Here is a 27663-nt window from a genome sequence, read left to right as displayed (position 1 = left end):
AACTAGGTGGGGAGCGCCACTAGGTGTGTGACCTTGAACATCTATGAAGTGTTAACAGTTTGTACTATCAATACCTACTCCCTCAGGATTGTAATTAGGACTCCATGAGATAATGAATGTGCCATTTTTCATGCATTCACTGGCAAATTTAAGGAACTGGCAAATATTGTCCTGATAATGATGCCGAAAATGGAAAAAAAAGTATAAGAAGCAAAATGCCTTGGTAAGTTACAATGGAGAGAAACACACGCAAGCCTTTCCTCAGGGCTTAAGATGATTTTACAGGACATTTAATGAGTGGAAAGAACTCTCCTATGGGAGGCAGACACCTTTCGCCATGATCCCAGCATTGCTAGGACTAACCCTACTGGATAGCTGACTTCATTTCTCCCGATGAAGTTCATGGTTGTGTTCAATGGGGAGGTGGCACGAACCACCAGGTCCAACTTTTTATCTCCTCTTGGTAGGCAAGGTGGACTGCCATTAAGGAAGAGAGCTGAGGGGAACACTCTGCACTCACTGAGAACTGGAGTTGCTATATTTAGCAACTATATTTGCTATATTTAGTTGCTATATTTGCTCCGTTTTATTCAAATAAAGAGCCCATTTACATTCAGCATTCAGTGAAAGAAATTTAGGTTCCCATGCCTGCCTATCCCAAGGAGAACCCCATGAGGAAGGGGCCTGCTTTCCCATTCCCCTCCTGAAGGCATGCCTTGAGAATGAAGCGACAGGCCAAATTTGGATTTTTAGTTAGCCTTTAATAGAACTCCAACGCATTAACAGTAAACAAAGATGTAAGTAAAAAACATCCACATGTTACCTATCAGTAGTTCTGAACACTCACAGTGGTCACACTGCTGGAGCTGAGGTCACTCACATTTTCAGGAAATGCAGTCTACCCTGTTTCAGTGGAATGCACGCTCTGGCAGTTGGAAGGCAGAGATGAGGTTCCTTTTGTTCAGTGAATCCGCTTTACTGGAGGCAGCTGTCCTCTCTCTTTTTCACGCCACATATTTTAAAAACTGTCCCTTTGCCTTTTATGTTAAAAGTGCTATCAGAACTGAAGGGGCTTTTCCTTACTGAAATAGAATTAACTACACAGGTCCTACATTCCTGGGCCCATTTTGCCGGTTAAATTCCCACACAATTAGCAATTCGTAGAAAAGTAAGTGTTAAAAGAAGTTAGCACACTTGCATCCGGAAGTACAATTCAGAGTTCACAATACAGGGCTCTGTGATAGAGAGTGCCTATGAGCAGCTTCCTGTCATACACTGAGGCTACAGAACTTCCCTGGAGAACAGATCCATTGTTGGCGTAAACTGTAGTCACAGTCGGCTTCTCAGACAGAATATTCTGGATGCGGAGAACCTATTCAGGGGATACAAAAGATTAACACTGAACCACCATACACCCATGTCACCCAATCACCAATAATCCCTGTCTTCCACAGCGACGCAATGATTCAGAGGATGTGCTGTTGAAAACAGCAGTTACCAATCTTTTTAATGTTTAAATGAAAGTACTTTTTTAAGCCTACAAAGAAAGTACTTTTTTCAACCATCTAGCTACTACTGCATGCCAACCCAGGATTTCGGGTTATTATAGTAATTGAGCATTAATGGAAATACTTCCACACTATGCTAGCATGAACAGAAGTCATGTCATGTAGGGAGCTGACAATAAGCTAGGTATTTAAAAACATTGCCAGTCTACCACACAAGGAGGGCACATGTCTTTATAGAAAATGCCTTTTGACTAGTTTGCACGGTAATTTAATACATCAAAAGATTATTTTTCTAAAAGTATTTGAATGAGTGAAATTCTGCCAATTATTGGCTTAAAGCACTTACAAAATCACTGCATAAGTTTATCGCATTGTTGGTTTAAAATGACTAAACAAACCATCCCTGTGACAGTTTACTATGTTATTAGTTCAAAAGGACTTAAACAATTAAAGTAGAAAAATGAAGACTTAAAAAAAAAAAAGAAAAACCTCTGATGATGGAGGATTGTTCGGGTCATAAATGAAGAGCTTCTGGCCATTAGGATGACAGCCTACCAAGATGTCCCCCGAGGAAGGATCGATAGACAAATTGTCCACCAGTGTATCCAACTTGAGTACCTTCCAAATGAAAAAATGTCAATATCTAAATGACTTGAGAAACTTGATTAAATAATTTAGGACTAAGCATTCTTGCCTCTCAACACATGGGAAAATTACACACAGCTCCCGGCTTCCACCCTTTTAACACCAATATGGCATAAATTAAATTTAATAAACTGGGTTAGGGCCACTTTTCATCTTCCCTGAAATTAAGAGAGTTAGGGTGATGATCAATGTCTCTTAAAAATGAACTCCTTTTCCTTTAAAAGATGCACAATGATCAGTTAGCTCAAGGAACTCATTTGAAGCAAAATAGGAAATTCTTAATCAATCTAAAATATGTGTTGTCAAGCAGGAAGAAAATAATAATGGTGTGGAACCCAATTTCTACCTTCATTTATTATTGAAAGAGCTGACAATGTGCATAAATCTTCATTTCAGAATTCATCTATTAGTCTTTTCAATTGTGAAAATTCTTATTGGAATTCATTGGGTACCATCAGTACGTCATGGAATGGGCTCTAAATCTGATGCAAATATCACTCCCAACCCTCTGCTGTATGTCATCAGTCAGTCCTCATGAAGGCTGGGGACAGGAGGCTTAGCCTGTTGTAGAGAGGTGATATTTAAAAACGCAGAATAGCAACCCTGGCATTACATTCTGTTCTAAGGGAAGTACTGTGGTGATACAGTGTAATTACAAAATTACCAAGTTTAATACGTTAAGGTCTACTTGATATAAGGAAATAAGTATTTTACCTTCAACTGAGTTAAATTCATATTAGGGTGTCTTTCCAAAACATGAATTTCGTGAGCCAGGATATCAGCAACATAGATGTACCTTCACAGAAAGGACACGCTGGTTAGAGCACCACGCCAATATAAAACTTCATTAATACCATATGGAAGAATAAGTTTTAATAACCTGCCAAGAAGTTAATCAATGATGGGTCCTCAAGGAATGCTTGATAAAGGTCAATTTTTATTTAAAAAGCAAGCTTTCAAAATCAATTCATTGTTGCTACAAACAATCACAGAATTGTTAAATGATTTCTCAAGAGGTTTGTAAAGGGAAAAGTAATATAGAACATTATTTTGAACATAAAGTCTGTGATATTTGCCACCGAAATGTCTGACTTCCAAAAAAAAGTTTACACATTCCACGATACAGTTTGGTATTTCTATGTATCATGTTCACACAGAAATACAAAGTAGCGAACAGAACACACTTTATTATTTATTAATAATCATTCATTCTTAGTAAAATATTTATTACCATGTTGAGAATTTTCAGAGTAAGAGATAAGAATCTATTGAGAACAATCTGCCTACCTCTAAGCAGGGTGAATTAACGGACTACTTTACGGTAATTTTACTCATTGAATTGACCGTTCCATGGCAACAGTTCTATTGAGCGATTATCATGTGTGAAGCCATGAGCTCAGTATTGTGATGGACATAAAGAAGAGGCAGCCTTCTCCTACAGAGTTTCTAGTGCGTTGGGATGATCAGACTGGTTTGTACACATGAAACAAATAATACAGCATGATTGGTTACACGAGAAAGAGTTCAGGCCTAGAGACCGAAGAAATACCTAACTCCTGAGAACACAGAAGGCTTCACAAAGGAAGGGCATCTGCGGCGGCTATGGAAGGAGACTGCACTTGGGGAAATGAGGACAAAGCACCTTCTAGGCAGAAAAAAAACCTTGTGAGCAAAGGCACAGGGGCAAGAATGAGAGAGGCATATTTGCAAAATAATGACTTCTTTGTCTAAAGCAGGGAAAGTATGAAAAGGGTCAAAAAGGGAGGTTGAAGCTCCCCGATTAAAGCAAGTCCAACCCTTTAGCTTGCCCTGATTTGATAAGCAATTGGGTCCCACTGAATTTGCAGAATAACAAAGTGGCATAATAACAACCGGCCAGTTCCATTCAACAGGTCCTGAGCATTTGCTTTTGCACCAGGCAGGGCTCAGCAGGAGGAATCCAAGAAGAAGCTGGCCAGGCCCCCTCTTTCAGAGAGCCTTAAGGGCTCATGGAATACAGAAAGACAGAACTGGCAACAAGGCAAAAAATGTCAGCAGACTGAAAACAAGTTGGCTACTACGGGCTACTACTCTAGCCAGAGAGGGTGAGAACCTAAAGCGGGCAGGCATCAGTGGGAAAGGAAAGTGGGGGGGTGGCGAGGACAGCTTGCTCCTGGGTGGCCGGGGAGAGCAAAAGAGGAGTTAGAGCTGAATCCTCTCTCATTATTCTTGTCTGCAGCTCAGGTGCTGGAAAGTTTGAGTCTCATAATTGAAAGATGAGAGTTGGGGGAGAAAAACAGATTTGGCAGGAGAGTTACAGACAATTTAAATGATTCTACATTCGTCTTCTATAATCAACAAGAAAGAAGAAATTGTGTCATGAAAAAAGACAGTGAGTTGTCAAGGAATGCCAAATTTATTTCACGTTATGTTTGCAGGAGTTTAAATTGTTCAATGTGCTAAGGTAGTACAAAGGGAAGTTAATAAAATTTAATTTCCTTTCTATATGCTATGGTTGGACGTAGAGAAACAGTGGGATAATTTGGGAGGGGGGGCCCACTGGGCAATAGCTACTAAAGTTACCATTTAAAGGGGTAACTCTTCAAGTAAGTGGTTCTACTTTGAGGGATCTGTTCTATAGAAACAGTTGTACAAACGTGCAGACACGGCTCAGAGCATCACTGTCAACCCGTGCCCAGGCGGCATTACCACCCAGGTCTGTCTTATCCTCCCGAAACCTGAATATGGATTATGCTGCAATGCTCTCTTCAGGAGCTATTCCTTAAAAATATCTGGAGAAACTTCAGTGGTAAATGAGAAATACATTTTTTATATTAAAATATATATATATATGTGTGTGTGTGTGTATATATATATATATATATATATATGAAAACCAACCTATGCATCCATTATCAGAGAATTGTTTAAATTACTTTAAGATCATCCCTATCATAGAATAATATGCAGCCAATGAAACAAAGATATCTTTATTTAAAAGGAAACACCTATCTCACCCTTTAATAGGTATATGTAAATAACCCGGTTCATAAAAATTCACATTTACAAAATTAAATTCTACAATGATATTTAGATATTATATGTAAATATATATATGTACTTAGTATATATTAAATATTACATATAAATATTATATATATTTAATACAAATATATCAATGTATATATTTTATATATATGTGTGTGTATATATATATACACACACATATATATTTGTCATAGACAAAAAAATATCAAGGAAGCTTTTTACATTGGAAAAAACCAGTGAAGTGAGGAATCTGACCCAGCACCACTACTAAGGAGAAGAGAAGATAATCTTATGAGGAGTCATACTTTTTATCGGGTGAAATATTGATCCCATTTGCTGCATCAAATCCTTCTGCTACCACTTTAACTTCATTTGGACTGTAGTAAACAACATTTGCCCAGTGTAAGTTCAAGTATGTTTCCAAATACTTTAAGAAAGGATCAGAGAAATAGTGGTCATTGGTGGCATAGAAATGTGCTGGTCCCACAGCTATGATATCATTCACACTGAAAGAGAAAAAATAATCTGTGAGAGAAAAGCAGCAACCAGTTGGTCTCCATATTAAAGATTAAGTCTCTGGAAGGACGGCATAAACAATCTGTGCTTTAAATTTTTGGTACGAGGTTTCCCAGGAAAAGCTCAGCTAAAAGTCACACGGCTATGGTCAGAGGTAATCTACTATAATATCGTTTTTCAGAGAACAATTTTGCAAGGTAACAGGTAATCCGAAGACAGGTCATTTAGCAATTACGGCAGGACTCTTATAAAAGACAAAAAAGAACTTCGTGCCAACAGGCTATGTTTTTTGACAGCCAAAAGTGTCGGGTTTAACAACAACATGAAAGGGTAGGACTATCTAGAGTACAGAGCTTGCTAGAGCCGCGCTGGCTGCGGAGCGGGTCGGGCCATCAATAACATTTACCTAGCCTTCATTTACTCAGTTGCCAGATTTTCCTGAGTTCCTCTGCTTGGTTATTAGTCAAACTAAGGTTGACTGTTCAATTTCTACCAGACTCACAAAGACGACATGCCAAGAATGAACGGGCCCTCCACAGACACGTGCAGAGAGATGGATGATGAAATTGCCATAGTGCAATGATTCAGACGAGAGATTTATATGCTAAAAACAATTACATTTTTAAAACCAGTTAGGCAAGGGCGTTATTAAATTTAAATTCCAATTACCCTATGCAACACTTTCTGAAAGAGCTGCTTTCTTCTTTGGTTAGTGAAAAACAGAGCTACGGGGAAGGTGGGTCCCCTCTTTCTGAAAGAGACCATGATGCAGAGGCTGCCTGGACAGTACTTATGCTCCTATTTATCGTGAAGTGCATTTTTTGGGAAGAACAATTGGAATTTACATGCGGAAGCCCTAGATAGGGATGGAGAAATTAAAAATATTCATCAAAGTTCAAACTTAAAAGAAGGAGTAAGCTAATGCAAGCGGAGCCAGGGAGATACACATGAGTCTCCTTTAGCCACATTATCAACCGGTGGTATGTTCTGGAAGGAAAGAGTGACCAGCTTCCAGTCTGAATCCCTCCAATTCTGTGTGGCCATTAGCCCCCAGCTACCATGACCCTGATGGAAGCACTCTGTAGTAGTCCCACACAAAGCACACTGCCATCATTTAAAGCAGGCTACTCTTCCTTGGCAGGACAAAGTATTATGGTTAGGGTGATGAGTCATCTGAGATGGAAGGTGACAGCAGGAAAAACAGGGAGGCTTGTCTCCTGTTCCCTAGATGGACCTGAGGAGCAACGCCTCTGTAATCCAGTGTTTTATCATTTCTCAGGGGAGTCCTCAGAGAACACTGGTTATTATGAGTGACATTGACTTTCCCTGCTCTACAAGGAAACCACACACACACACACACACACACACACACACACACACACACACACGTGCGCGTGTTTTTACATATGTGTCTACATACACATATTTTAGCTCTTATCAAAGCTGAGAGGACCATCACGGGAAATACATGGAAATGCCAGAGACAGACTGGAGAATGAACAAAAGGGCTGAGTACCTTGGAAGAAGTTCGTGTTTGATTGTTTTCAGATGCAAAAGGGAATTTTCTTCTTCTTCAAATTTAAAAATTTCCACTGTATTCTTGAATTCTGGGTGGTTGACAACGAAGAGATAAACTGTGTCGTCTAAAGAATTGAAAGAACAGAGTTAATTTACAAGACAGAACCACAGGACCTCTGGGCAGACACTGACATTTAAATACCACAGGCGGGGAAAGGTTGAATGTATAAGCTGTTAGGCGACCTAACAGATCATTCTTCTTCCCCGTCTTTCTCATCACTGTCTGGCTGGTGTTATTTCTGATCATCGGTCCCCTGACCTTTAAGAAAGAGTGTTTTCCACTCCATATACAGAATTCATGAATAATCTGTTTATAGTTTAATTCAAAACCATAGCTCTTTTTTAATGCAATAATCATAGGTATATGAAAAAAGGTTATGAAATGTAAACATTCTCCCAGGTATTACCTGCTAGAAATTCCAAATGTGGCCTAAGTTGCTGCTAGCTGGAGTGGCAAGTGACCAACTTACTTGTATGAAGAATACAGTAATAATTCATGAGTTAATTGTTCTTCTATTTCTACAGATATGATCCAAATCTATTTTCCACAGTCATTTGCAAACCATGAGAAGCTTCTCCATGTGAGGAGCTCATCAGCCCTTACCGTTGTCTATGAAGGTGCTGATACCATGTGGATTGAACGAAGCCAAATTGAACCCACGGCTGATTCTCAGTTCCAGGGCCCTCGGGTTTTCTTTTTTTAGATCCATCATTAGTATCCCTCCAGGCTTATCTGGGGAAAAGCTGTGGAGTCCTGGACATTTCAAACCCTTTTCAAAACAGAGGAAAAAGTTAAATATAGAGGCTTCCAGGTGTTTATGGGCTAAAATGGGCTGTATAAATAAATGACAGACTTTGGTTAAAGGAGGCGGCATTACAGCTACAAACAGCAAGAAAGCAGAGAGAAGAGGATAGAAAAAAAATAGGAATCGGGGGCTGGAGAGCTGCGAGATGAACGGGAACTGATTCTTCTGAGTAGAAGCACAAGCTTAGGGGTGTGGTTTCTTAAGGGGATAACCAGAAGGTTGGTGGACGGGGTGATACCAAGCAGAGTTGGGGGGTGGGAAGAAGTGAAAGTTTACACGTAGGCTGTTGACCCTCAAGCTCTTGGCCTGCCCTTCGCTCGTCCAGAAGCTCAAAGTCTTGGTGAACGGTATTAAGTTAAGACTTCCCTCCTTGCCTCACTCCCCAGATCCAATCCACCAGCAAATCCTGTGGACTTGACCTTGAAAAATATATCCCTTCATAAGGCTGTGAACCTTTCTCATCGCTTTGGCCATGACTGCCCTGACCCAAACCACGCCCCCAATGACAGCAACGGCTCACAACCAACTGTCCTTTTTTATTTTTTCTGGCCTTTCCCCATGGAAGACTGGTCTCCCACCAGCATCCAAAGTCAGATGATGTCACGCCTCTGATCAAAACTCCATCTCGCTCAGATTATGAAGTGAAAGTTCTTCGGGTTCCCTGTATGGTCTGCCCTGCTCACCCTCCTGCACCTTCCACACCCCAAACACTCCAGATCTCGGCTCTCATCTCCTACGGGCCACATGGCTTCCTAAAGCTCTTCAAATATACCAGGCACATTCTCACTTCAGCACATTTATACACACAGTTCCCTCTGCCTAGGAATGCTCCCCACCCCACCCCACCCCAAGATCTAGGTCTCCCGGATGCTTTGTATCTGTGTCAAATGGTACTTATCGCTATTTGGCACAGATGCATCCATAGACATACAGAAATGGAAGCCTGACCACACCCTCTGCCCAGCTCTTCCAAGTCTCCACTGCCCCCACCTTCTTTTACTTCTTAAAGTGCTGCAAGCATCTGACACAGATCCATCCTCAGCCCACTGGAACAAAAGTCAGGACTTTGTCTCCTCCGCTCACTGCTAGGTCCCAGGGCCTAGAGCTGTGCCTGGCATATAGTTTGTCCTTTCCTCACTGACTGCAAATATCACCTCTATGTACATGTACATATACAAGATCCCTCTGCATTCTGATCTGTCTGGGGACTCCGGCCTATTCCTGTACCAATACACCACTCTTTAATTACCATAGCTTTATTTCTAATTACAGCCACTCTATTTATGGCGAGTCCCCATATTCCACACCTCATCGTTTTATTGTCACAAACTAGTCTTGGATATTTTTGCTCACTGATTTTTTTTTTAAGATTTTATTTATTTATTTGAGAGAGAGAGAGAGATCACAAGCAGGTAGAAAGGCAGAGCAGAGAGTCTGATGTGGGGCTCGATCGCAGGACTCTGGGATCATGACCCGAGCCGAAGGCAGAGGCTTTAACCCAGGTGCCCCTCATTGACTTTTCTGTACAAATTTTGAGAATTAAGTTGCTGCTCTGAATGGAACATTATTACTTTTATTTTTATGACTCTTACAGCTCCTACTTGGTTCTTCCTTGTGCACGGGAAAGCTAGTGAGTTTTACATGTTTGTTTTGAATCCAACCACTTTACTGAACTCTCCCTGTGGATGAAACAGTCTACTGGTTCAATGTCTTGGATTGTCTAAAAAGCAGGTAATGGTGATGTCAGAAAACTATGGCAGTTTTGACTTTTCTCCCCACCTCATATTTCTCCTTCTTGTTTTACTGGGTTATTAAGAACTCTAGTAGAGGGGCTCCTGGGTGGCTCAGTGGGTTAATGCATCTCCCTTCGGCTCAGGTCATGATCCCAGAGTCCTGCAATCGAGCCCCGCATTGGGCTCTCTGCTCAGCAGGGAGCCTGTTTCCTCCTCTCTCTGCCTGCCTCTCTGCCTACTGTGACCTCTGTCTGTCAAATAAATAAATAAATAAATAAAAATCTTTAAAAAACCCCACAAAAACTCTAGTAGATTACTGATGGTCATAATATTTGGGGGCATTTTCTTCCTTTTCTAAACATTTATGGAAGGTGGCTAATGTTTTACCACTAAGAAGGACGTCGGCTGTAGGTTTCAAAGAAATTACCTTCCATTTCTAGTTTTCTTGGAGCTTTCAACCAGGAATGAAAGGTTGCATTTTATTTCATGTTTTCTCAGGACTCACCGAAATAATCTAGGTCTTTTCTCTTTGAGATCTTTTAAGTCATATTTTATGCAAATCTAAAAGAGTACACCAAAATTCTCACTTTATGCACAAAGTTGAACATAATAGAAATTATCTCCAATTTTAAAAAACCTATCAAAATGACAAAACTTCAAGGCTGGCAGTCCCAGTAAGCAGAATAAACTGGAATTACATTATCCCTTCATGGCAGGGTCACTTCACAGGCTGATAATCTCTATTTTATATCACTGTCCCATCAATGAGAGCATGGCTTCAAGAAAGAAAGCTCTACCAGAGATGGTGGATCATTATTCATGGTTATTTTAATGTTCCCTACCATTTAACCATGTTTATTCTCTTTTCAAAAGTTTGATTTATTTTTACTTTCCGTAAACTACACATACCAAAATTTACCACCTTCACCATTTTAAGCATACCTTTCAGTGGTGTTAAGTACACTCCTATTGCCATATAAATCTTTCTTATATTCTATTTTCTGTCATCCAATTCTTCACGAAGTAGAACGCAGGTTTTGGACTGACCCTCACACCCATAACCACAGAAGAAGATGTGTCCGATGGGCTACCATGTTTGGAAGAGGAAGAGATAGCTGCCGTGAGATACCCACTACTCGTTTAGAAAGAAGTGAATTCTGGGAAACGGGAGAGACAGTGCTGAGTAATTTAAAAATCAGCAGTACAGTGGAATTGTTTCTAAATTTCAAAAAAATAAAAGACAGATAACCAAGGAAGGACAAAAAAGCTGAGGAAATTGTATAGACATGGCTACAAGATCATTGTGACTGGCATTAGCCCTTCAGTGGAAATGACTATAGATTTATGTGCGTGGAGACCTCAGTTCTCCCAATTCAGGTTTATTCCTAGGGGGGCTCAGATCTTGAAACATGTGATTTCTGGATTACAAAAATCTCTGAAAATACCTCTTTTGAGGAAAAAGAAAAAGCAAGTGATTTCTACTTTCCTCAGGATTTTTGCATCTCTAGTTATGAACGATTCTGACAAGGAGTCCCAGTGTTTTCTCCTAAGCCTATAGACACGTGTAAGCATGTGCTTCCTAACAAACCTATAATACTAGAAATATCATTTTACTCATTCTGTGTAGGTTAGTACATAACCTTGTCTTTTGAGACTGTATTTTTAAAATTTAACATAAATTTTAGTGTTCTTGCCAAAGCCCACAATATTTCTTTTTTTCCTCCTCAGTGGTAACAACCAGCTGCTCAGTGTTCCACCTAAAAACCATCAGGAACCTGACCAGTATCCTAACCCTCATTCTCCAAGCCGAGTTCTCTAAACCTTCCCAGAGGTCCGACAACTGTTTATTTGTGCCGGGACTCTTCAAAAGCAACCCTATGCTTCTCAGAGCTGAATCTCAGAGCCTGAAAATAATGATTCTGTTCCTGCTCCTCTGGATGCTGAGCAGGAACAGAATCATCACAGGCCGCCTTCCTCAAGGAAAACTGAAGCCGTGATGACACTAAGGACACTCATGGGGGCCCACGCCACAGAAGAGCGGTGGTCAGAACGTGCTCATTGCCCACTCACACAGTTTTCCAATTAGATGGCGACTGGTGTAGGCCAGCACGCGGGCCAATCAGTTTTACAGTCTTCCCAATGTCTGTCCAGGGAAGCGGTTATTTTTCAGCTTCTAAGAATTAAGGCAAAGCAAAGGGTATCAATAAACTCAGTTGATGACTTTGAGGAGGAGCAATTCAGGGGGAGAAAGAAAGAAAGAGAAAGGCTTGGTCTGGGAAAGTTGGTATATTATTTGAAAATAAACAACAGCAGCAAGAATATGAGCTTAAAATTGAGTAGCTAATGGAAGGAGAGATAGATGCTGCATGTAAAAGAGTATAATGAAGTACAGAATAGCCACAACAATGACCAAAGTATGCTTTTTAAGAAGAAACTTTTGAAACACAGATTGCACTGGAATATTTTAGTACAATGCGGTGGGGAATAAAGAGCAATTAATCAATTGGCAAAGACGTTTTCATCTTTACATTTAGATAAGCTTGAGGACATTTTCCAAATTTCTGCTCAAACTGTCTTTTTTTTTTTTTCTTCCAGAACATATTTTTGAAAGTGAGGAATTTTAAGAACAAGTTACTGCGCTGCAGGCCCTCGTCAAACACTCCTGTCCCTCCTCCACCCGGGACTGGTGAACGAAGGAGCTACTCACCACACTAAGGAAAGCCAGACCGTTGGGAAGTATGTCAATATCATCTGCGCCAGCTTCTGTAAGTTCAAGAGATAGATAAATGTCACGTTCCAATTCTATTATTTGTTAGGTCTAACTGGGACTTAGTTTACTTTGTCGGTGCCTGCATTTTTAGGAATGGTTCTAATTTTTTCCAAGGAACCTACCACTCTCTTTAATACACGTCAGTCCAAATCCCTTCCTGCAGTGAACCTCTGACTTTAAATGTGAGATATTTTATGTTTACTCAAATCAAAGTCAAGTAATCACTACATTTCCAGCTATAATACAGGAAAAGTTGACATCTGTACACTCTTCTGATAAACATCCAGATGTCGGTACAAAAGTAATTGACATCAGGGGAATATTACTTTCAGAGAGACGGGCTCATAGTCATTTAACCATGCAAATATCCTTGTCCCCTTCTCTGCTCATTCAATCTGAAGCAAACACAGACATTTCTCTCATTAACAGAGATAAAACACCTGGGATTATATATGCCCTCTTTAAAAAACAATGTCTGCTTGTTCTCATAAGCAAAGAAAGCCTTCCACTTAATCTTTAAATTTAGGCTTTAAACTACAGAAAACAACCAGCACAAGAAAATTAATGAAAAATACCGTGCACCTAAGCCAGCTGAATCTTCTAACGCTTGTCTCTGAGCAGGCTACAATTACTATTGATTGTTTATTGATTGTCTGCAGTCCACTCCACACAGCACAGCAAATAATTAGACACAAGACCTTCCCAGTGGTCTCACTATGTAAATTCCGCAGACAGATAATAGACCCAAACACAAGAAAAGAGGAATAAAAATGGCTTAGATTAAGCCAAATCATGACACATTCTTTGAGTCCACAAAATCCAATCTTCCCCTTTAAGGCCTCTCCAAAGACTTTCTCCAAGATTATTTCTAGGTTGTCAAAAACAAACAGCATCTACACAGCCGTTTTGGTTTTGATTCATGAGTTTGCATCTGGCCGGTTGCCTCCAGTGTCACTGGCTCTATCATAGTGGAGAAAAGCAGAAGAAAATACAATTGCCAAGAACTGCGCTTTGCAAAGACAACTGCAATCATGAACACCTGCAAAGTCTGTTCCTTGGCAAAAGGATACATACATATATATGCTTACGCATGGCATAATGGAGGAGTTCTTCACCTGGGCCTGTGGATTCCTAAGGAGCTACAAATGGGTTCTAGAGTCTGTGAACTTATTAAAATTCTACGCAATGCAAAATGTCATCTGTATGTCAGCTGGGAAATTGTCTATGAAAAGGATCCTTGGCTTTCAGCAGTTTAAAAAAGGGTCAGTAAGGGGCGCCTGGGTGGCTCAGTGGGTTAAAGCCTCTGCCTTCAGCTCAGGTCATGATTCCAGGTCCTGGGATCCAGCCCTGCTGGATCTCTGCTCATTGGGGAGCCTGCTTCCTCCTCTCTCTGCCTACTTGTGATCTCTGTTTGTCAAATAAATAAATAAAATCTTTAAAAAAAAAAAAAAGGTCAGTAATACCTCAAAAAAAGTTAAGATTTCCTAGTCTCTAGACCCATGGTCGTTCTCAACTGGTAATGTGCAGGGATGGGGGGAATTCGACCCCACATGTGTGTATGTGTAGCCACAAACGTATTAACACACACACATTGACCGGCACAGGTCAGTCTGAAGTTTTACTTTCTGGATCCACTGAATAGGAAGTCAATTAAGTAAAATTGGTTGCTTCTGAAAAATTACTTAAAACAATTTAATTTCAATGTGTATGTGCTAATACATAAAGTACAAGAAAAGGTATATAGAAACAAACAGATTTTATTTATTTATTTGACAGACAGAGATCACAAATAGGCAGAGAGGCAGGCAGAAAGAGAGAGGGAGAAGCAGGCTCCCCGCTGAGCAGAGAGCCCAATGCAGGGATCGATCTCAGGACCCTGGGATCATGACCTGGGCTGAAGTCAGAGGCTTTAACCCACTGAGCCACCCAGGAACCCCAGATATATAGAAACAAATTAACCAGGTTTCTTTGGGTGGTAGGATTATGAGTGATTTTCATTTTCTTCTTTATACTTTTGTTTAAAATTTTCTACAAACAACGGTACCATTTCAGTAATCAAGAGAAGAACATTTTTTAAAAGATATTTGCATTTCAACCATGCTGTCACTTCTTTCTGTTTAACCCCATTGCCTAATTCCAAGGGAAAACAAAGTCTTATCTGCAGTTTTCTTTAGAATATCTTCCAGATCTACCCCCAACCCCATCTTCATTTCTATATCCATCACTACAAGAGAATGTTATCATTTCATATCACTGCTGCGGTGTGATTACTGCAAGAGTAGTCAATGCTGGAGAAATTTTTCTCCTCTAATTTGATAATAGGAGTAGTACCAGCAGTAATAGTAATAGCTATTAAGGTATAGAGTTTACTGAGGGCCACACTCCTTGTAAACACTTTACACACATTATTTCACATAATTTCCTATACTCTAAGAAGCATTATTATTTCTTATTTCAGAGTTAAGAATATAGGACCTTTGAGTGGTTAGGCAAATTGCTCAAGGTCTGGGACTTTGAGTCCTTTTGTCCTTCTTGAGTCCCAAGAAGCCGGGACTCAAATCCTTTTGTTCTGACTTCAAAGCACACAGAAAAAAGACAACCTAGCGTAGAATGAATTCTCTCTGTCAGAACCATCACTGCTTCCTCTCTGAAGACATTTGACTTTGTAAATTTGACTGTGGTCAATTCCATAGGTTGGCTTCCCCTGTAAAAGTTTTGCTTCCATGCCTCCTCCCAAGATCTTCACCAATCCATACTCTGCACTTTTCTGTACAAGCTCGTTCAAAACCCTCTTGGGTGAGAAAGTCGTCTAGCTTAACACATCTGATTTTTTATTTTTTCTTACTCCTTTGGTAATGATCTGTGTCAGAGATGGCTAACTGCTCCCCACTATCCATACTTCCCTTTCTCCTTTCCAGCCACAGGTGCCCGGCAATACACCACAGACATATGTGGTATCTCGGTTCAGGTTAATTGCATGTGAGAGCACAGTATGCATGTAATTTCTGGGTAAAATAACTAAAAATAATAGCCACGTCAATGTTCTTTCTACCTTTCCTGCTGGGAACTGGCCATAACTGGAGTTCTAATCCTTGACCAAGAAGCAGTGTGTTGAAGACGATGGTGCTGCTTCATCAGCCTTTGTACAAGATTGGCCACACTGAGCGTAGACATCTTATCACCCTAGGCCATTTGCTTATCTTTAGACAGCCAAGTAAAGGAAGATAAATTTCTCTCTCCTCTAGGTGTAACTTTACAATAGCAAATCAGCCTTTGCCATTCCCAATAGAGTATCTGAGATATAATGTACCTTTTACTGTCCACTCTTGGCATACTGGGGAGGTATGTGTGTTAATGACTCTGGGAGGAGATACTATATTGGAAAGATAATTTGCAAAAGGTACTAAAACTTTCTGAGCGTTGAGTCCTTCTGTCATTAAAAAAAAAAGAAAGAAAGAAAAGAAATAAGAAATCTAAATCTCACAGTAGTGTGTATTTTGTTTTCCTTCCATAGGTAGAGTGTAAAGTAACAAACTTATCACAAGGGCTGCAAACTTAATGCCTCTTTTTTTTTTTTTTAAATCTCCCCAGCAGCAGTTTTTTAAAGGTCTTGATTGCCAAGTGTATAAAACCACTAATTAACTCAAAGAGACAATCCACTGAAAATTTTATTTTAGTCCAGTACTCTGAATGCCTGCATTAAGCTTTTAAGCCTCAAATAGACTTAACTAGCTCCTGTCATTATAATTTTTATTATTTAGATGTCGATATTGGGCCAGATTCTGTAAGAGCTTGGTTTCTATCTGTAAGAGACGAGGGGAAAGAATACGGAAAATGGGGGCGCCTGGGTGGCTCAGTGGGTTAAAGAATACAGAAAATGGGACAGTGAGCCTACTCTGGGCCCCTATGGAAGGCACACATCCTATATGCTGTGTGGCAGATGACTACCACTTATTAAAACAGAAAGACTTGATGTGATATGTTTAAAGCACCAGAATGGCAAAGAGTTCATTTCTAGTCATGGTGAATACAGCACTGGAGAGACAGAGACAGAGAAAAAGCATGTGTGTGTGTGTGTGTGTGTGTTGGTATGTGCGTACGGGTTTTGATGGGGATGGAAGGGTAGGGGAAAGTGGTCTTACCTCTTAGACGGACCGCAGGTCTCAAGTGCATGGCTACTACCGTTTCCAAAGAGAAGACTACCCTTGTTGCCTACCATAAGAAGTCGCTTTGGCCTGGATGGGAATGTACACGCCCCACACACTATTTTTCGTCATAATCAAAAGACCACTGAATAGGCGACTGTTATTAAAAACATATAACCCCATGCTATTATTAGCCAGTAGGCTTCACTAACATAGCATTCAACAAATGTTCACACAGTGTGTGCTAGCCACAGAGCAAAAACAAAAAGAAAGAAAGAAAAAAGCACAATTCTAATTAGCTCTAAAAATGTATCCCAAATGGGCTTCTAATCACTCATCGTCTTCGCTCTGTTGCCTTTTGAAGTGCCTCAGAGGCATTAAACACTTCACAAGAAGGGCCATAGGTGACACATTTCCTCATTCTTTCCAATTCCAGACAGTAGCTCACACACATCACAACATAAAGGTCACAAACACAGCACACAGCAAAGAGCACAGACTTTACAAAATTAGTTCAGAAAAGTCACGCAACAGGCAAGAAATCAACCCATAAACAAAGGAGTACACAAATAATTAACAAATTGTAGTGAGCGTGAGAGAGAGAAGAAATACAGGGGCGGGAGATCCAAAAAAAGATCGACTGAAGAGGTTTTTGTTGATTTAACGGGATTTTTCCTCTGATCAACACTAGTGGCGTGCCAAAATACTGTTAATGAGTTTTTTCGTGTTGGTGGCCAAATAATGTAAGGTGTATAACAAGTATTTTCTCATACTTACCAATTCCTTTAATGAGGTGGCAGTTTGGAAGGTCTACAGACTCTACTTCTCTGGAGGCTTTAAGTCGATTCCTGTTTTTAAAAAAAAAAGAAAAGAAAAAAATCTATCTGTTTATGTATTCCCTGCTTTGTTGCAGACAGGGTTTAAAGAGGCTTACAGCAATACATAAAACACAGCATAAATCTAAAGCAGATAAAAGAGAAGATAGAAAAACAAGGGTAGGAACATAAAATAGCACCAGAAATGAAGTTAAAATACAAATGCATATCACGAAGTTCTAGATGTGAATGTGGGTCATAAAAGAAAGCCAGTAACTCAACAAATAAAACTTGTAAGGCAAGTTCCCAAGCAAATGGGAACACGGCAGCAGGTCACACTTCTCCCAGCTCTGGTGTGGTGGGAAGAGCTCCAGATGGAGACCCGGAAGCTGAGGGCCCAGCAGAGCTGAACAGCGCTCAGACCCTCTGCGAAATGACACGGGGCCTGATGGGAGGCCGGGAGAAGAGGCGGTTTTGCAGAGTCAGGTGCACAGAAGCTGTTATGAAACAACGTGGAGGCGGTCTCCCCATCCCAATATTTACTGGGTGAGGACACTGGAGAACACCAAGTAAGTGTAACAAAAGTACACTGTGCTGTTGTTTCACAGAAAGTAAAGATGAAGAAATCTTGAGGAAATGGTGAACTGTTAGGAAATGCCTTCCCCAGCACCCTGCCCGGGGACAGGGCCACAGAGCAGTTTGGCCAAACACATCTGGATCCTCTTCTTCTGAAGCCCCATGCTGTAGGCTTTCCTCTCACTTCCCTTGCTGTCTCTCACCTTCTCTTTCTGTTCTCTATGCTCATAAGTCATAACAGGGTTTTCAGAGTCATTTACATTTTTTCCAAAGTGAGTCACACACACCACACATTTAAGAGAGAAAAATGACCATTTGCCACTTGTCCCTCTCCTATTTGAGTCCTTGACAGCGTCGGACTTCTAGACCCTGAATTTGGGGAAGGTTACTGGTCTCAGCAATATGGAAGAAGGCCAAGGCCTACCTAACCCAGAAATTACCAACAGGTGGTAGCAACTATATAATGTGGCAACTCATATCATATATCAAGCTTCTAATTAAAATGTTAATCAGTATGTTATTTTGAGGCGTATCTGGGTGGCTCAGCTGGTCAAGCACCTGCCTTTGGCTCAGGTCATGAGCCCAGGATCCTGGGATCGAGTCCCATGTTGGGCTCCCAGCTCAATGGGGAGTCTGTTTCTCCCTCTCCCTCTCACCCTCAGCCCTGCCTGTGCTCTCTCTCTTGCTCTATTTCAAGTAAATAAAGAAATCAGTATGTTATTTCGAATCGTATAATTCAAATAGTGACAAAATATTTTTAAAACAATATAGCAATATGGCAATAAAATAAAATTGAAGTGAATAAAATAAATATATGAAATATATAGATGTAGTAAAAATTTAAAATTTAAAGTAAAGCAATAAAAAAGACAATGAATCTCATATTTACAAGTCCCAGGTGATTTAAAGGAAGGAAATATGTATATTTGGCCGAGTGTGGTAGCAGTAACACTAGTGATGATGAGGTTACTGCGGCCGATGACCATGGGGGGCAAAAGGAAATGAGTAATAAAAACAGCTAAAACTCACTGAGTATACCACTGTTCTATGTGATTTACCTGAACGACTTCGTTTAATTGTTAAAACAACCTTAAGAAGTAGGTACCATTGTCCCTGCTTTAGGGATGAGGGAAGTGACTTAGAGGTGAAGGAATTTTGCTGAGATTTCGCACCTGCTGGGAAGAACCTTCCAGAGGCAGTACTCTAACCCGCTATGGTACTTTTCTCAAAAAGGGTGATGGGATCTGTGTTTCTGCCTGACCATTAGCAGGTGAATCTCTGTAGGCCTCAATCTTCATGCAAAAAGTAAGGATGAGGCTAGATGACCTCCCAGGTTCAGCGGACACTGCACGATTCCAGAAACAGATGGAACTATGTCAGTAGGTCCCAGCTGCAGTTTCATCAAGTTTCTGTATCATGGATTGGTTTGGGTGACAGTTTTATGCAACTTCCTATTATGCTCATTTACCTATACAAAAATAAGGGTCATGAGGATTGTCATCTACCTTTTTCAAAGATAAACTATATAGACAAAATAAAATTCAGTTGCATTTGAACACTCTAATATGGGTTATTTTTTAGAATCAACAATTGACAACAATTGGCAACAATTTGAGATCAACAATTGGCAATCACACATTGCCAATAGGGCAATCTTCCATCAGCTAGTTTAGCGGTACAATATCATCTCTAAATATGCAGACTGCCTACCATTAAAACTTGAGTTATTGGGCACCTGGGTGGCTCAGTTGGTTAAGCGACTGCCTTCAGCTCAGGTCATGATCCTGGAGTCTCGGGATCAAGCCCCGCATTGGACTCCCAGCTCCACGGGGAGTCTGCCTCTCTCTGACCTTCTCCCCCCCTTCATGTTCTCTCCCACACTCTCTCTCAAATAAAGAAATAAAATCTTAAAAAAACAAAAACAAAAACTCGAGTTATACAAGAGTTGTGCATAACTTCTGGTTAATCGAATCATTTTTTCTTATCACTCTTTTATAATAAGAGAAAGACGGGATTTCATTTCCAACTTCTGTAGCCCATCAAGACTTTCAAATTCCTTCAGTGGAAAACTGCTAGGCTTTTTACCTGGTAGAAGCACCGGTTCCCTACCCATTAGTGAACTTCTGTTTTCCGGGGTGGCAGGCCCTGTTCTCTGACAATCCTAAAGCCACCGTCACACCTTTCCTTCTCCCTCCTTTCCACTGCAGACAGACAGGCCGAACATTAGCTTTCCCAGAGTCCTTTGAATTTAGGGGCATTCATATGACTCAGGCTTTGGAGAAAGACATTTTTGTTCCTGATAGAAAAGGCAGACATAAGAAGAGAGCTAACTGGCATCCCCCCTTTCTCCCTTCTTCATAATGTGACCATACATATGGTGCTTAGGACTATAACAACCATTTAGTATTCTTAACATGACAAGAAGGAGGACATAATGCCAAAAAGTGAAGGACTGAAGGACAAAAATATAAGAATCGAATTTTTTATATGATTATGGGCTCAAGGGACAAGTTATAGAATGACTCACCTACAAAGTCTTTATCCCATGAGAAAAATAAGCCTTTATTTGCATATGTTACAATTAATTTGATGTATGTTACTTGCAACTGAAAGCACTCCTAACTGTTAAGAGATTGAAGAAGTTTGGGGGAATATACAAAGAGAAAGCTATACAAACCTCTTTGGACTAGCAGATCAATAAGACTAAATGCATTCGTGCCAAATTAAGAATAAATAAACAAATGGTACAGACACAGATAATTCTGGTACAGCCTCTTTGCTGCCTAGCACCTTATGTCCTAGCACACTTACGAATGTACGAGGTCAGAGATTGCAGACATGGCCAGTCAATCACAGCACTCCTTCCCCTTAACCACAGCTGGCCTCACACACAATGTCCCAGGCAACCACTATTGATCTAGGTTCCTTTTGTTTTCCTCACTTCCCTCTTCTTTTTCATTAAAATTGAGTTATTTTCCTTTGATTTACAACTCTATCATAGGTATAACACAGCAAAGAAAATACACTGTCTTCCTTCAACTGAGCCAAAAATCATTTGCCAATGACACCCACTGTAAACATGTACATCGAGACTCTTAGTCTGGGGTCCAGTGACCTTTAAGGAGTCCACGAGTAAAATTCAGGGATCCATGAATAGAGATGGGGAAAAAAATACATCTTTATTTAAACCTAACTGAAACTAAATATTTCCTTTGATGAGGAGTACAGGCAAGAAACCACAGAACTTTCTACTAGCGGTACCTGTGTCTCTCTGTCAGTAAAAGAAATCACAGACGTAGATATCTCAAAATAATGTTTAGTTGTAATATCTCAGTAATTCAGTTGTAGATATCTGAAAATAATGTTTATACTCACTGCTACTTCAAAATATCTATTGCTACATATTCAACTACCTTTATATCTATTTAGGGCTTTAATTAAGAAGCCTATGTTAGTGGCACTTGGGTGGCTCATTTGTTAAGTGTCCGCCTTGGGCTGAGGTTATGATCCCAGGGTCCTGGGATCGAACCCCGTGTTAGGCTCCCTGCTCAGGAGGGAGTCTGCTTCTCCCTCTCCCACTCCCCCTGCTTGTGTTCTTTCTCTCTTTGTGTCTCTCTCTGTCAAGTAAATATATAAAATCTTTAAAAGAGAGAGAGAGAGAAGCCCATGTTATTACATCATATATTAGATTTTAAAAACAGGTTGGTAATAGTATTTAAGTATTCAAATTAGTATTAACTTACATAGTATTTAATTTTGTTTTGAAATCCTATGTGTTTCATTTTATGCATTTAAAAACATGATGCTGACCAAGGGTCTATCAGTTGATGAATGGCTAAAGAAGATGTGGTATGTATATATACAATGGAACAGTACTCAGCCATAAAAAGAATGAGATCTTCATGTATGCAACAACATGGATGGAGCTAGAGAGTATCATGCTAAGTGAAAGAAGTCAGAGAAAGACAAATACCATATGATTTCACTTATGTGTGGAATCTAAGAAAAGAAAAAGCCAAATGAGCATAGGGTTAAAAAAAGAGAGACAAATGAAGAAACAGACTGTTAACTACAGAGAACAAACTGATGGTTACTAGAGGGGAGGTGGGTGGGGGGATTCGTGAGATAGGTGATGGGGATTAAGGAGGGCCCTTGTGATAAGCACACGGTAATGTATGGAATTGCTGATTTACTATATTGCACACCTGAAACTAATATAACACTGTGTGCTAAATGGAATTAAAACAAAAAACAAAAAAAAAAAAAAATGAGAGAGGCACTACACACAAAAAAAAATAAATAAAAACATAATGCTGAGTCAAGACTTTACTAGACTGCCAAATGGATCGAGGCACAAAAGTCTAAGAACTCCTGCCAGAACACTGTAATTACAAGCAATCTTCCTCAGGCACCTATTACGGAGTTGGTGTTGCTTTAGCACTTTACAAGAATGAACTCCTCTGGGGCACCTGGGTAGCTCAGTGGGTTAAGCCACTGCCTTCAGCTCGGGTCATGATCTCAGGGTCCAAAGAATGAACTCCTTTATCTTTCATAGCCCCACTATGGAGCGGGTAGTATTAATATCCCCATCCTACAATTAGGACCCTGAGGCACAGAAGGTGAAGTAAAAAGCCAAGAAGCCAGGTAAATAGTGGAGCTAAGAAATGAATTCACGCTATCTGGCCACAGAGCTTGAACCCTTAACCAACAGTCATTACCATGAAATCAATTTTCATTTCCTTTTTTTTTTTCCTATTTCTTTTCTAAGTTGCGCTTTTTTTTTTTTTTTTATTTTTTTTTTTTTTTTTTTTTTGAGATTTAGTTTTTTTTTTTTTTTTGAGGTTTTTTACTTTTTTTTTTGAGAGAGTGAGAGCGGGAGCGGGGTGGGAGGGGGGGACACAGGAAGAGGGAGAAGCAGACTCCCCGCTGAGTAGGGACCCCAGCACAGGGCTTGATCCCAGAACCCCAGGATCATGACCTGAGCCAAAGGCAGATGTTTAACCCAATGAGCCACCCAGGTGCCCCTCAATTTCTATTTCTTTCACTCAGGAGAGAGCATTACCCACCCAGAGTGGGATGAGATGGTGCAATTAGTTATTAGGTTGCCTTATCTCCAGCAAAGTAGAAACACAGTGTTACTACCTGGCGTTACTTTGTTCCATATTTCATGGCCTTTGAATTTACCAACTCCTGAAAGGGCTTTATCTTTTAAGTACAGCCTTAAATACAGACAAACAGGGGCTTTATCTTTTTAGTACAGACTGGTAACACCCCTTGGAATTCACCCCTTGGGCCCCTGTAATGCCTGTAGTACTTATTAACCAAGAATTTGTAATTAGGCATCTTAGGCTGAAAGTAATTTGCTCCAAAGGCAGAAAAGCTAGGAGGCAGTGGGGGAGCTGGAGCAAACTGTATTTGGAATCAGAAGACCTGGCTTCTGATTTCAGCGTTAATTACCTGTTGAACAAATTAGCTGACCCCCTTCAGCCTCAATTTTAACATGTCTAATGCAGAAAGGAAGACATACATGAAGACTGAATGAAGGCATAAGGGTAAAAGGGGTTTTTTTCCCCAAATATCAGTAAATGTATTTTTTTCGTGTAGGGGCCCCTGTATATTAGATTTAGGGTGGCTCAGTCTGTAAACATCTGATTCTTGATTGTGGCTCAGATCATGGTCTCAGGGTCATGGGATCGAGCCCCATGTCCGGCTCCACACTCAGCAGGAGTCGGCTTGAGATTCTCTCTTCCTCTGCTCCTCTTCTCTTGAAATAAACATGACAAAATCTTTTTTAAAAATGTACATTTTGGCTTAATATAAAGAACTTCTGACACTTTTGACACCGTGACTAGAACACAGTAGTCACACAATAAATGATAAGAAGAGTAGTTTAAAAATAAAGCCTGACCTTGCAGAAGTGTTCGAAAGCAGACTGGATAGCTTTCTGGTACAGCTATCTTAAAATCTATCAGGCAACAAGTAGAATGTTCAGATGCTTGTTTAAAGGATTCCTGCTCATGGCATAGGCCTCTGATGTACTCAAGTCTAATGACTCATCCAAGGTTGTGGACTTTGCAACAGGTAGCCTCTGGCCTGGGGATATTTGTGTACTTCTAGTCCCCCCTTTATTGCTCAACTAGGGTGGAGTAGAAAAGTTGGTATAATATACCACCATCCCCTGGGAAATTTACCCAGTTACAGTTCAGAAGGAAAGAGACAGCTTTGATTCCACTTATCCATCTGGGACATACTTACACTAAAAAAGTATTCATTATTTATTTGAAATTCAAGTTGAAATTTAAGTGGGCGCCCTGGGGGAGAGAAATAACTTGAGTGCCAAAGTGCCATCTCTAAAAATAGGATAATGAAAGAGCAGGCACCAGATGACAGCAAAAAACGAACAAAAAACAAAACAAAACAAAACAAAAAAATAAGTCTGTGTTTTGAAGAGCCGTTCCTTATGGGGAGGTAGGAACATGCTGCTTTTCAAGACAGACTCTAAGGGTCTGAAAGGAGAGATGCTACACATTTGAGCACTCCACGTGCCATAAACAGCATATACTTGATATTCCACAAGCACAGGGTGGCCAGATAAAATACAAGAGGTCCAAATTTGAATTCCAAGTGAAGAATGATATTTTAGTATAATTATGCCCCAATATTGCAATGGGATATGCTAATACTACAAAATGATTCGCTGGTCATCTGAAATTCAAATTTAACTGGGCATCCTGCATTTTTATTTGCTAAATCTAGCCACCTATCAAGTATTAACTTTCTTCCACCAGCTGAATTGGGAGTTCAACTATCCAATGAAGTTACCAACCTAGAAAGTCACTACTAAGTAAAATTTATGGCAGTCAAATCTTTATAAAGAAAAGATGCATTAAGTTGTGAATTACTATAAGGTACATTCTGTGCACATAAGCTTTATTTACTTTTTCTTAGGTTTGCAACTGTAACATCATTCAAAGGGACTTAAATTTAAAACGTTAAGATTAGTAAGAAGAAAAAACTATTATTTGTGGGAGCCCTGGTGGTTTGAACTTTAGGACAGTTTAACGAGCTTGTGAATTTAGTGCTACTGCCTTTGAAACTGAGAGCTGGACAGATCGTAGAAAATCATCCAACTCAAGAATGTTCTGCAGAGCAGGTTGGGTATTTACATAACATGAAAATTAAGGTCAACATTTCCATTTCCTCCCTCCACCACGCACCATTCTTCCTGCTTGCATCCCTTTATCAGCAGATGAGCTCCAGATACAGGACAATAGAGACAGAAAGCCTGGCATCACCTTAGTCTCCCCACCCTGATCAATGAGGCTCCAGAGTCTGGGCCCCCGTCCTGTTATTCTCTCCAAACTACAGTAATACCTTAACTAGTTTCCCCATATCACCCACTCTCTGTTCTACTACTTCTCAACCGTAACTGCATACTAGAATCATAAGGAGAATTTTTAAAAATAAAAACCACTCATGCCTGGGCCCCACGCAGAGCAGCTGAATCAGTCTCTGGGAGTGCAGCCCAGACATCAGCCCGCCAGCAGATTCTACTGTCCAGCCAGGATAGAGCTACTGCTCTCCTTTAATCCAAACTTCAAACTTCAGCTCTACAGCAGCACGATTAATCATGCTTTACAGCACAGCAACGGACTGTTTTATATGGTTTTAAATAGATGCCTGTTTAAACACACACACCTGGGGCACCTGGGTGGCTCAGTGAGTTAAGCCTCTGCCTTCAGCTCAGGTCATGATCCCAAGGTCCTGGCTGGGATCGAGCTTTAACATCAGGCTCTCTGCTCAGTGGGGAGCCTGCTTCCCCCTCTCTCTCTGCCTACTTGTGATCTCTCTCCCTCTGTCAAATAAATAAATAAAATCTTTAAAAAATAAATAAAATAAACACACACACCTAACATCAACAGTTCTCCTTTGCCTCTCAAAGCAGGCCCCAACTTTTGAACCTGTTAACCATCTCAAAACCTATCCTTCCCTCAACCCCTACTATTCTCATCTGCGAAATTTATGCTCCCCTCAAGTTGGCCTCCTGCTAGTCTCTGAACTTCCCCACCCTGTCCCCTCTGCTCACCCTGCACTTTTCAACCTGGATGGCCCTGTGGGTGCTTCACTCATCTGTCAAGGCCAACAGTCAAACAGTCTCTCTCTCCTGAACTCCCCCTTCAGGAGCTGTAATCTTACCCTCTTAAGCCTGCAGGGGTTTGTTTGTACCTGGTCTGGACATCCTACTGGCTATATTTGCTTCATTTCTCTCCTCCCCCTGTAAGAAAGTGAACTTCTTCAAGGTTAAGGACTGCGCCTCACTCCATTACAGGAGCCTAGGATGGCACACCGGACACGGTAGGGAATCCGTATTTCTGGCATCCTTTTGCATGAAGCTTCTAAAATTGGGAGTTGGTAATTTAGAAACTATGATGTCGACCCATCCGCGGTTTTCATAATAATTAACCTGGGAGATGGACCAGGCTTGTGCTGTTGGACACGCTGCCTTCAGGGCTCCTGAGTGAAGATAAATAAGGAAGTGATGTAAGAACAGTAGGAGAGTATCTCGAGTTGTCTTCGATCTACAGCGCCAAGATTAGAAGGCTGAACAATTTCGCCAACTATGCAGGCAAGGGACCGTACGCAACTTTATTCAGATTGAAAGACGGCGGCTGGCTCGGGCACCAAAGACGTGAAATAAAACTTTGTAATTAAGGGTTCCGTGCATGAGTAATAGTGCCGCTCTCAGTTAAAGCACAAGTTAAAGCGCGGACTTGCCTGTGAGTAACTACAAAGCCCTCGCCGGGCAGACTGGGTAGCAAGGAACTCGGTCAGCAGCAAAGGCTTCCCGACTTCCCGGAAAGCCTCCAGACGGAGCCCAAACTGCGTCGGGTTTTGCGGGAAGCTGGCGGCGGGGGCGGAGGTGCTCCACGCAGCTGCGGCACCGAGAACAACCCGGAGTTCTCCCGCCGCAGCCCCGAGAGTCCCGGCACGGCCTGCGCCCGCGCCGCCGCCCGCGGCCGCCCGCGGCCCGGGGCCCTCGCTCGGGGAGGACGGCCCCCAGCCGGGCCGCGCGCCGACCGCCGGGGGCCAGCGGGCCCACCTACCTGAGCGCCAGGAGCCTCTCGCCCAGGAGCGCCAGCGCGATCCCCAGCAGGCTCAGAGCCACCAGCCGCCCCATGGCGCGGGAGCCGGCGACGCCTCGCTCGCGCCGGTCGGGGAGTTCGGTGGGCGGCGCCCGCCTGCCCGCTGCGGCCGCGCTCCGCCCCGGCTCCGCCCTCGGCCCGGCCCTTGGCCTTTGTCACCGTCGGCCTCCCGGGACGCTTTCCCAGGCATGCTTTCCCGGGACGCCCCAGTTTAGGTTGAGGGCGGGAAACGTGGCCTCCTCCACCTGGTTTCGTAAACGGAGACACCCCCACCCACCCCACCCCAAACCTCGAGCCCCCGCGCACCTTTCTCACCCTCGTCTTCCCAGACCTTCCTGACTCCATAGGCCGGCAAGAAACTTCTAGAGGAAGTTTGAAAGATCCTTTCTCCTTCCAGGAAA

The 27663-nt window shown here is 41.4% G+C and overlaps 1 protein-coding gene across 1 annotated transcript; it reads right to left on the bottom strand.

Annotated features, from left to right (window-relative positions):
- Window positions 1-740: 740 nt before the first annotated feature.
- On the bottom strand, window positions 741-27359 carry PON2 (paraoxonase 2). The gene is made up of 9 exons (XM_059396819.1): window positions 27224-27359; window positions 17506-17576; window positions 12521-12576; window positions 7879-8044; window positions 7213-7339; window positions 5486-5686; window positions 2868-2949; window positions 1998-2126; window positions 741-1372 (listed from the first exon to the last, which is right to left on the bottom strand). The coding sequence occupies exons 1-9, from the start codon at window positions 27295-27297 to the stop codon at window positions 1214-1216; spliced, it is 1065 nt and encodes a 354-aa protein (XP_059252802.1). The 5' UTR covers window positions 27298-27359; the 3' UTR covers window positions 741-1213.
- Between the last annotated feature and the right edge of the window lie 304 nt (window positions 27360-27663).

The sequence above is a fragment of the Mustela nigripes genome, chromosome 4 (assembly GCF_022355385.1).
Source record: "Mustela nigripes isolate SB6536 chromosome 4, MUSNIG.SB6536, whole genome shotgun sequence".
NCBI classification, from domain to species: Eukaryota; Metazoa; Chordata; class Mammalia; order Carnivora; family Mustelidae; genus Mustela; species Mustela nigripes.
Note: the sequence above shows the minus strand (reverse complement) of the source record. Positions and strands in the feature narration are given on the sequence as shown.

Excerpts from the sequence above, each read along its gene's own strand:
- PON2 (XM_059396819.1), bottom strand. The coding sequence starts at position 27,297 with ATGGGGCGGCTGGTGGCTCTGAGCCTGCTGGGGATCGCGCTGGCGCTC. Across the intron at positions 5,687-7,212 it reads AAACACGAACTTCTTCCAAG|TGTGAATGATATCATAGCTG; the intron begins GTACTCAGCCCT and ends TTTCTCTTTCAG. Across the intron at positions 2,950-5,485 it reads AATATTTCACCCGATAAAAA|GTACATCTATGTTGCTGATA; the intron begins GTATGACTCCTC and ends CTTTCTGTGAAG.